The sequence below is a fragment of the Sparus aurata genome, chromosome 13 (genome assembly GCF_900880675.1).
Source record: "Sparus aurata chromosome 13, fSpaAur1.1, whole genome shotgun sequence".
Classification (NCBI taxonomy): domain Eukaryota; kingdom Metazoa; phylum Chordata; class Actinopteri; order Spariformes; family Sparidae; genus Sparus; species Sparus aurata.
Genome location: NC_044199.1, coordinates 17439707 through 17450855, shown reverse-complemented (window position 1 = coordinate 17450855; position 11149 = coordinate 17439707). Strand labels below are relative to the sequence as shown.

At 40.8% G+C, this 11149-nt stretch overlaps 1 protein-coding gene across 6 annotated transcripts in view; it reads right to left on the bottom strand.

Annotated features, from left to right (window-relative positions):
* Window positions 1–2637: 2637 nt before the first annotated feature.
* usp25 (ubiquitin specific peptidase 25) overlaps window positions 2638–11149 on the bottom strand; it is a 33538-nt gene continuing 25026 nt past the window's right edge. For 5 of the 6 annotated variants that reach the window (XM_030438375.1, XM_030438374.1, XM_030438376.1 and 2 more), the window contains 7 exons: window positions 10729–10824; window positions 9184–9362; window positions 8438–8516; window positions 8177–8256; window positions 7724–7847; window positions 5701–5893; window positions 2638–3606 (listed from right to left, as the gene is read on the bottom strand). In XM_030438375.1, coding sequence (XP_030294235.1) covers window positions 3434–3606; window positions 5701–5893; window positions 7724–7847; window positions 8177–8256; window positions 8438–8516; window positions 9184–9362; window positions 10729–10824 — 924 coding nt within the window. In that variant the 3' untranslated portion in view covers window positions 2638–3433. The remainder of the gene's footprint in view (window positions 3607–5700; window positions 5894–7723; window positions 7848–8176; window positions 8257–8437; window positions 8517–9183; window positions 9363–10728; window positions 10825–11149) is intronic. The other variant, XM_030438379.1, reaches the window with a different exon arrangement.

The following is an 11149-nucleotide window of genomic DNA, read 5'->3' as shown; positions in this document are numbered from 1 at the left end:
GCACCTCGACACATTTCGGATCTATGAATTGTTATCAGCCTACCAGATAGTGATTCCCACTGTAAACTTCTCACATGGTTTCATTTAGATATCTGTTCAATGTCCAACGATGAAACATTTGAAAAACAAGATAAGTAGATTTGTGTATCCTCTTAACCATTTCATGACACCAAGCTGTAGGTTGTTCACACTAGTTCCACCTCTACCAACTACAACAGTAACTGCACTACTTACACATCAATGTATCAGCAATAACAACCTGATAATATCATACAGAGTAATCAAAGAGTGACAGCGATGGAATGAGCACATGTTGCTGGCTCTTACTTGTAATGGAGTAGTTTTACATTACTGATTAGGTACTTTTACCGGAGTAAAGATGCGAACACTGTTGGGTTCAGGTTTCACAATAAAGCTTGAGCTCTTATGCAGAGTGAAATCAAACAAGTCAATATGTGCCGTGACTGACAGTTTAATTGTATTTGTGTGTGTGTGTGTGTGTGTGCGTGTGCGTGTGTGTGTGTTTGCTTGTGTGTAGAAACATGGCTCCACCACTCAAAACAACATCCAGCCAATGACGTGACAGGCCTATGGCTGGAAATGTGACTCAGTGATAAAAAGGCCAGAGAAGGCAGACTCAATTGTCGCAGACAAGCTGTCAACCAACCGTCCAACGCTGGTACAGAGAGACACCGAGGAATGTTCAAGCAGTTGTTAACTTGTCAATACAAGTTCATTCCAGGCAAACGACAGACACAGCGTACAGTAAATTCTACAAACCATCACAGAAACTGGTTGTCAGGCGGCTTGTTAGCCAGAGCCGAAGTTATTTAAGTGTGTCCAAAAGTTTGGAGAATATTTTGTGATCTTGTGACAGCTGCTCTTCTGAACCCCGGTTTAATAACCGCCTTCAGTCAATGCAGACAAGCCGTCCATGCCTTGTTTAGTCCTGGTCTCATTTTAAAAGGTGGAGACGTTACCAAGTACTTGTAACCACATCGGTGTAATATAGTGGAAGAGATACTGGATAGGTTCTAAAAAAAAGGTTCTAAAAGTTGCATTCTCTCAGACTGATTAGTTTTCATGGTTCCAGCTCAGAGTGAAATGCAAAACATGGCACAGTATAATCAAAACAATTTTGAAAAATGCCTTTCATTTTATGACCTGCACAAGGCTGGTAGCAACATTTTGAGAGGGTTTCTGGAAATGCATCCTGCCTTCATCACTCGGGCTGTTTGTAGAGATCAGTGTTCCCGGAAATTAGTTTTACTTCAGGAAATTAGTCCAAAACTGCATCATTAAAAAACCCAAAACATTCAAAGCAACTAAAATTGAGTCTCGGTTTTTTATTCATTTGGCCACATGCTGTTCGCTTTGGAGTTTGTTTCCCCACATTAATGAAAGTCTGATTCTAATAAGCTGCATAATACCAGCAGCATTAGTGCAGCGGGATGTCATGAGATTAGAGACTACAGATCTCAGGTTTGACTCATACGGTAGTCATGTTAGTGTGATTTCAGGGACACTAAACCGCTACACTGTAAAAAGTCATTTCAGATTTAAGTGGAATCGACATACATTTTCTAGTTAACGTAATTTAAATATGCACGTTTTAGTTGTATCATGTTGATTCAACTCAAAAGTTTATAGCCATTTTTTTTACACCACTTCCAAACTATAAACACGAGTTCCTTTTGACTTGAGGTCTTTTGACTTGAGCTGATAGATGGATGAATGTAATGTAGAATTCAATCAATTCATAGAAATAGGGGTTCTAAAGAAACATGACCATAATATTGGCAGACTTCCCAGCATGCATTGTTAGAGAGGGAAAACTTTCCAGTCACTTCTTTTTATAGTGTGAAGAAAACATCCGTTATGGAAACTTGCTGTGTGTCAAGATAAGTCATGGTTGAAAACACCGTTGCTTTTTTCATACAGTAAATAAAAAATTTCTAGCCATGACAGACGTAAGTATTGCATTCAGACCCATCACACTTGTGCATTTTCAAACTGCCGTGAGTCGCTTTATGTAATGACTCCATGCTGATCCTGTGACACTCTACTTCAAAGGAGCTCCTGCAGCTACACTCTGTGTGAAATGAAGAACTGTGAGAAATCATCACATTTAAAAAGATATCAAATTTATTTGTAATGATTGTCAGTGTCAACAGCTGTAGATTCAACTTAATATCTTAAGTTTGTCGAACATGCATTCTCAAGTTCAGTTACCCTTCGTTGGCGTAACTTTAATATTTGAACTGCGTTTCACAAAAAAAAAAAAGAAGAAAACTTAAAAGATGTTAAACAAACTATTCAACCTTAAATATTTAAGGCAGCAATTAAACTTACACTTTTAAGTTCAAACAGCCCAAAATTATTTACAGTGTACTTACCTTGCGAACTGTCAGTTGCTTTGGCCGTTACCTTAAAGGAAAAGCTCACCCAAAAATAAAAATACAGATAAAAATTCAGTCATTATCTACTCACTCCCCATGCTGATGAAAAGTTAGGTTAAACCTCCCAGTCCACAAAACATTTCTGGAGCTGCAAAGCATTTGGCATTAATGACAGAATTCTTTTTTTTGGTTTTTTTTTTGGGTGAAATTTTTCTTTAATGTCTCAAATGACAGCATGTTTCACTTGTAACAATGGTGTGAAATGTTAAATATAATGTCAGTAGAAGTTATTATCATGCAAAGCAAAGTAAAAATCAACACCAGGCAAAAGATTTGTTTATTTGGCCTAAAAGGGCCATAAATAAAATTTTATTCTCTCGATTTATTAACAAGCCACAGGAAGTCCATGGCTGTCTACCACAGCACTTAAAACATCTCATTCTGGCGCAGTCCACAAAGACATGAGACCCATTTTGAGATACTCTGAGCCGCTGATAAATCTGAAGGCTCTCTTACTTTACTTCCTTAGAAAAATAAAACAAAACATGGTAATACTGTACCAAACTGGAGGCAGAGCAGCAGGGTGATCCTTTTCACGCAGAGAGGGGTGCTTTAGAAAGGGCTATGAGCGTGGTTGGGGAAGCTTGAATCAAACAGCAACAACAACAATTATAAACTATGAAAAACCCTCAAACTTTTTTTTTTTTGCTAAACTGAAGCAGAATGTGCTTGGCTTTCAACCACTGCAGGATTGCCACTGTTTTTCCATCAACTTCTCTCATTTCTTTATTCCCTCCCAACAGTCCAACAGTCCGTCCTCTCCTCCTGCCTCCGTCATGTCTTGTTTAAAATAAAAGTGAACTAATATTCATCATGATAAAACCTATAGCAGCAAAAGAGTAACAGAGGAATAACAGCTAGAAGCGAGTGACCCCTGGATTTATAAGGAAGGCATGGGTTAAGAGAGGTCCATGGATTTCTGCCCTGGGTGGGGCCTGTGATAAGGGAGAGGTGTACTGCCGTCCCCTCTGAGCTCATCTCCCCTCGGTGGGCAACCTGCAGACGGCGGCCATGATGCGGCTGAATCGCTCACACAGCTCCAGGGTGGAGTAGGTGGGCAGCTTGGGAGGGTCGTGGAAGCTTTTGATTTCCGTCGAGCAGTCCAGTAACTTGGGGAGGAAGTCGGTCAGCTTTTCCTGGAGGTGGGCTGCCAGCAGCAGGAGGAGGAGGACAGACAGACAGAAAGATAGAAGTGATTAACTGTAAGGGCCTTGCATCACAATGTGGTGAAAGTCTGATTCCAGACACAAGGAATCGCAGGGTAAATGTTTTCAATGTGATATCACAAGTGGTTTCAAAGCATGTTCCACAACAGATACAGATTGTAAAACCCCAGTGAGTAGTGGTCTGAGTGATAAGCACAGCTCTTCCTGAACAAAGGCCAGCAATACGGAGAACAGGCTCCCTCTGGACTATTACTGGAACATACTGATAAAAGCTGAATCCTCTTCAGGACTATTTTTCTACCAAGAAATTATTTTCAGGAGTGTTCTCTGCACAATTCTCAGCCATCTGACCCACATCTAAAAAAAATGACTGATTTCTGTAGGGCTGCAACTCACCGTTTTGTTTATACAAACAAATCAACAGAACAAAAAGCTATTCAGTTTACAAAGACATAAAAGTGAGAAACACAAACTACTCAAATTTATGGCTGACTCAAACAATTAAACGACTATCAAATTAGCTTCGAAGTAATTTTTTGTCAGTCAATACTTTGCATAATCTATATGCAACATCTCCGATACATGCTGCTGATATGCTGACAGGGAGTCAAAGGGGAAATGTCAAGTCAAAAAGAATATGTTGGAAAAAACATTTTGTCCCGCTGTTAATAGCAATTTTAAGCAGCATTTAAAACATTTAATAAACGGTTCATATCAAGGCTGCAACCAGTTATTATTTTCATCATCCATTAATTGTTTTCTTGATTAACTTGATTAACTTTCTGACATTTGAGAAGCTGGAACTGATGAATATTTGGCTTTTTTGCTTAAAACATGACTATGACAATTAATGAATTATTATGGCTTGATTCCACCGGTCACACCTCTCTAACCTCACGTGTGCAACTTTCTTTGTTCTGTCCTTCGGGAGCATTTCAGAGGCGGAGCATCATGCCTGCCTGTTACTGCTGTCTTGCTCTGATTGTGTTTATTTGGTCATTTTTCCTTGACTTCTGTGCTTCTAGCATGGACGAGCAGTTTGAGTGGTTAAATTGCTTCCTTGTTGTCTGTTTTGTGTGGTTTTTATTACCATTTCTGACTTCGCTGAGCTATATATCTCAAGTCGACACAGGGTCTTTTATTTTGAAAACTGATCGGATGGTCTATGACGTTCCTGTGTCTGACTTCCTTCTGGCTCCACCTGCTCTGTGCAGCTTCATGTGGCTTCTGTCCGCTTCCTTCAAAAATAGACTTGCAGCATATTGTCTGTGGAGCAGTGCGGAAAGACACTTCATGCACTTCCACATGCATCTTGGTGCACCTGGCAGAACCACGAGCATTGTCTAGAGCAGCTCCGGCAGCTGTGTTGTGGCCAAAATGTGATGCAAGACATGCCCGGTTGAATCTGGGGTTAAAATGGTTGCAGATTTAATATGTTTATGGACTAATTGATTGATCAACTAATAAATGTAACTCAAGTGAATAACACACTATTATGTAATTGTAAGCAGGTGACATTGTTCATAAATGTATTTATCAACAACTATAACTCCTCCTGTGGGCATTCACAAGTGGAGGCTACTAAAAAGATAACGAATGATAACACACAGCTGTAATAATATAAAATCTTCAGTCTTCAGTGTTGTACATTAATAAACACTTCAAATGTCAATATATCTGCTTACATTTACACTACAGTCTGTAACAAACAATTTTTAGATGTTTATATACTGCTTATTAATGTTAAGTAGAGGGACTGAATGTAAAGACTTTTGAGTTGACTTTCACTGAAGGGGGAACTACTGCTGGGAAACTCTTAAATCATCTTAAACATTTTATGAAAAAAATGATCCCGAGCAGTTTTTCCAGAGAAAACATCACTTTGCATTTTCAGATTTCCCAGAATAAGTGGAACTGCTTCTCAACCTTGAAGGCTTTCAACTGTTTGAACTGAGCAGTGGCCTGATTCTGATGATCTTTGGCAGGGGTACGGGGAATGTACTAGTAACCTTAGACTTCAACTCTCCAGAAATATCTAATAGGCCGAGACTGTTCCTCCTCTCCCAGGGACTCACATTCCATCTCTTGGCCCAGGTAGGAGCACCAGCGGTTCCTCATGTCCTCTACCGCCAGCAGGTCCCTCTCTGTGTCGTGGACCAGCAGCAGAGGGATGCAGGGCACCACCAGCTCATTCATGATGCCAAGGCCAGTGGTCACCTCCGGCTCTTCTCCTGACTCAAACATGGCAGCCGCTTGCTCGTTTAATTTCTGTGGAGGGGGGAGATACTGGTGAATTTTGAGTTCGTAAGATTATATGTTTTACGTTCATTCCTCTTACAGTACATGTGATATATAGCTTTACATTTGCCCAAGGATGTGCAAGAACCGCGCCCAACACACAGTAAAACCTGGAAGTGAATATTTCAAGTTACTATTCTTTGGCTTACATCTTCAATGTCATCAAGTTTTTGAACTACAGTTCCCAAATGTAGGGATTTGAGGTAAGGTAGAGGTAATGAGTTAGCTGTGGGCTACAGTTTGAGACCGTTTTTTATTTTGTCGTGCCTACATTTGCTTTTTAAAACTGGTGCCACTGAAAATATGCAGAATTACCTAAAAGCAGTTCTTTGCACTGTCGCCACAGACGTACAGACAATTATCACTGTATTACTTTGATACTGAAGTAAACCTGAAAACCTGATGATTCTCAGGAAACTTGCACAATTTTAATGATCGTCTTTTTTCTGAGTTAGCAGATTTATAAATGGTAATACAAAGAGACAGTAACATATTTGAACACTCAGGCTGACACTGAATTTATGTGCCTCTAGTCTGTGTTCAGATTTGAGTTTTAACTCTGACGACTTTTTAACAGCTGAATATTTTAAATTCTTAAAATAATTATTCTAAAATTGTTTTGTCAAAGAACACACATTTATTATATTTGTGTTATATAATTGTTTTTCATTCCAAACAATATTCTTGAGTGTTTTCAACTTTACCACATGATTCACTTTGCTGTTCTTGTTCTTCCTAGTAAAGTTTTTCATTTGTTCTAATAGATAAATCCTAGTCAGCTAAAATACTAACAGTAATCCCACACACATCATTAATATCACATAATATCCTGCAGCCACTGGAACTGAAGTGGATCCTGGCGTTCTTGCATTCATGTGGATACGAGCTTTTCTTCTTGGCCTAAACCACCTTGCTGTCACAGACAAACTCCCTGACCTCCTCTCTGAGGAAACGACAAGTTTCTTTTTTTTCCCTAGCCAGTTTGGAATCGGGGACCGAAAGGCTGGATTTGCAAAAAACATCCAAGTACATTAACTGTGTCAATGTTAGCAGTGTTTTCAATTAAAACAAGAGCTGAAGGTAAACAGCTGAACGGACGCAGCCAGAGGTCCTGGCCAGAGATCTAAGATGACCGATCAGGCTGTGCAGAGCTGAGGTTTGAGGTTAGCTGAGGACACACTTGTGTCTCATGGTAATGTGTTTACACTCGCTGGCCCTCCTGCTTCCTATTCCCACTCCAATGATTACATTACGAGCACAATGCTGGTGTAAGGTTACTGAGTGCAGCAGCAAGAGGGCTTCTGAGGACCAGTATGAGGCTGATCAGACCAAAATACCCTCGGCCCTAACCAATAATACCAGAGCGCGGCCTGGAGCTTGGTGGGGCTGAAATGAAAAGGGGCTCACATCACAACGCTGAAAGGATTTTCATCTGTCAGTATCAGATGAAAAACCTTCGGTGGAATCTTTTGTGGGCTGCAAGCAAGCCAAAGCAATATCTCAGCGAAAGCAATTTGATTATAGTACCACGGCTCGGTATTGAAGGGGAAATGTCTGGCCGTGTAAGTTTTGCTGAGTCATTTTAACAGAGGAAGTTCGATCCAGAGGAAAGGGAGTGACAAAGAAGAGACGGAGATCACAGGGAGAGCACTGCTGGACACCAACACGCTGCACAGAGCCAATGCCCACTTTGTGAGCACTTTGTTTAACTGGAGAAATACGGCATGAAGGAATAAACATATCCACTAATTTGAATAATCAATAGAATGTATCACTGTGTGGCTGCGTGCATTCCCTCACCAACAAACACTCCCGACGGTAAAAGCCAAGCAGCTCCTCATCATGCCCTCTGTACAGCCCTTTGGACAAAAGCTCCTTGTTGTATTGGTACGCATAAATCAGATACATCAGGGCCTCCATGTAACTGGAACGAGAGAGATGCACAGATGTTACTGTCAGATAAAATTGTATCAAAGTTGCACTGAGAGCTTGTGTGTGAGTGAGCTGTTGGAGCGAAGACATAAACCTGATGAACTCCCTGCACAACTATACAGCTAGGAGCTATGCAGACTGTCAGATGCTGCCCTCTGCAGGTAGCATCTTAACATTTACTGGCAGCTACAGACAGGCAATTACCTGAAAATGAATGTGACGTGCAACTTTAAACTGAGTTAAAACTATACTGTAGTAGTTGGAGGCTGGGTGTTCCTAATATTAGGTATGTACAGAAGCACTAGAAAGGTGTCAACATACTTTGTCTTCTGTGAGAGCTCCAAGCCAGTCACCATGAAGATGGTCATCTCACGGAAATTCCGGTAGACCTGATGCCACATCTGGTTTAGGAGAAACAGAGGTTACCATAGGCAAGTGTAGTGAAATTCATAACCAGTCACTTCGACTGTCAAATACTGCAAAGTCTACAAAGACTATGTGTAATGCTACATTAGAGGCAGTATAAAAGGACACAGATCTACTGTGTTAGATAAATAGAACCAGGAAGACACCACTGCTGACCTCATATTCATCCATGTTGACCTCCTCTGGCTTAATTAGGTCCAGTTTGGCACGTGCCACACTCATAATGCTCTTACATCTGTGGGGGGAGGCGGGGAGACAGGAAGAGGAAGCGGCATTAGCGATGAGATGGTGAGTCATTGTGAGGTACTCCAGGAGATGAAAGAGTCCACCCTGCCCCTAGGCCTTAACATGGCCTAATGAATCACACTTTAGTGCTGAGAGGAGAAGTGAAACACTCCTCCGGAGGCTCCTATTGAGGCCACATGCACACATAAATCTAATTATCTTGCTTAAAATAGAGAAGAAGGAAGAAATCAATTTTTCACTCATGAATATGGATTGAGGCCAACAAGCGCAGTTGAAAATTCTAAGAGATAGTAAGGAGCATTATATACCCTAATGACAAGAGCATTACAATGACAGTCTTGATATTTGCCGGCAGTATTAAAGAAAAGAACAGTCATTACGGGACATGTGTCTCCTAAGATTTTTGTTTGAAAAAGAAAGAAGAAATGAAGAGGGAATACCATCAGATCACCATCTGGTACACAGTGTCAGTATTTGCTGAGGGTAAACCTATATGTTCTGCATGTCAGAGTCTAGGTTTGTGCTGCCCTCTGCTGGTGATTTGAAATAGCTAATCTGGTAACTTTCAACTGACCAAGTTTCAGACAACAGGAATAAAATCCTATTGTATAACAGATTTTTTTTTTAAATAGAATGTTTAAAGCCATCTACTCTACCTCTCATCAAAGGCCAGGTTCCTGTCAGCAAACTGTGTCAGCAGAGTCCTCTCCAGGATCTTCTTGGGTGCCTGGTTTTGGATGAAGTAGACGATGATGTGCTGCAGTCGGTAGTCATTCTCAGGAGGTGTGTCCTCCTGGGCAAATCTCAGAAGACGAGCATACTCCAGCTTTATGGCCTGACCAGGGAGACAGAGACGGCAGAGTAACGGTTACAAATGCTGAATAAGGTTGAGGTAGTATGTTCATAAGGATACTACCACTGACTTGGGTCCTCTTAAAGGGTAACTCCCCACAACCTGTAAACACACTTTGATGAGTAATTGGTGGAGTACTACTGCATATGTAAAAAAAAAAAAAAAGTAGTATAAAGCCTTTGTGGCTCCACAGGAAGCTGAATGTAATCTGTTACATCCTCCAGTGATGTCACTCAGTGCAGCTACATTGTGGGCAATGCTGGATGTAGTTTATGTTTTTGGTTTTTTTGCAGTCATCTGGTCTTGCATTACACTCACTAACACCAACATGTTGGACTCATTATGGAAACATGATCAAAATTGATACAGCAGAACCAGAGATATCACCTTTTTTAAAAATATAGATATCACATATTATTCTTACTTTAAAAAAAACCTGCCGCCTCAGTGATATCACTGGAGGCACTATCAAACAACATGCAGCTGCCTCTGGAGCCACAAAAGGCTTTATACACCTTTTTTGACTTATGCAGTAGTACTCCCCGAGACTTGAAAGACTGGAAAAACGGTTACACTTTGAGTTCAGAAATATAAGGCAACCTGCAAAGGCTTGCAGTTAAATCAATTTAAGACATGATTGTTTTCATCATATTACAAATTTTGAGTTGAAGTCACAATGCACTTAAGAGTTAGATGCAAACACAGTGTAACTTCTACAAAATGGTACATGATTCTCAAAAATATCAAATATTTTAAGGTGGGCACACACATTCACTCGCTCTCAAATGCTCCTCTCCCTCAGAACTGGAAAACTGTTACATACGCAATTTAGCAAGATTATTCTCAAGCTAGTCCATCTAGGGGAACCTTTATCTTCCATTATTGGCTTCTATTAAATTTGAAATGTATCTTTTTCTTTCACTTCACTACACTGTCATTATGAGAAATGGTATATAGAACCATTACATTTATCCTAAAGTTTACTTTTTCATTGCTGAGATTTGAAAGTTCAGAGCAAGATGATTTTGGCAACACAGGAGGTGCTGACTTAACGTGGCTGATTTAAATAATCTAATATGCTGCCCCAAAATTTAGGAAGTTTAGAGCTGAGTAGCTGCACAGCACATGTCTGAATACGGATAACTTTCCCCTCAAACCCAGCACCATGAGATCTGTGAAGTCTGAGTTACTCTGTCATAGTTACTAAATATCTTTTATCTGTCTTACTGCACTGCAAGAAAGCACAAAAGGAGAAGACCAAGAAACACATACACAGAGGAGAAGGTGGATGGAGGTTAAGTGGGTGAATGAGTGGAATGAAGAAAGGTAAAGGAGAGATAGTGTGTACCTTAAAAAAGGCTGCCTCAGGCCCATTCTTTTCATATACGCTGCTGGTTTTGCCAATGGCCATAATTATACCCTGCATGTTGGGGGTCATCATCGCCTGCCCGGGAAGCAGGAACCATGTTAAACACAACAACAGGTCCTTGTGACAAACCGAGCAAGGTCGACCACTATGTTATGCGCTCTGAGGCGCTACAATGAAGCATACCACAGTCAGGGCATGCTAGACATCACTCAGCAGTCCATGCATTGGTTAGAGTGACACTTTTGTGAGGGACACAGCCAGTCAGTTCAATGGCACAATGCACAACCCTCACAAGGATAATGTGTGAAAACCAAGGCAGCCATGTGACAGCTGTGTGTGACAGATAGCCAACAGTGCGGGGGGGGGGGGACAGGCTGGAATACAGCAGCAACTCAACACT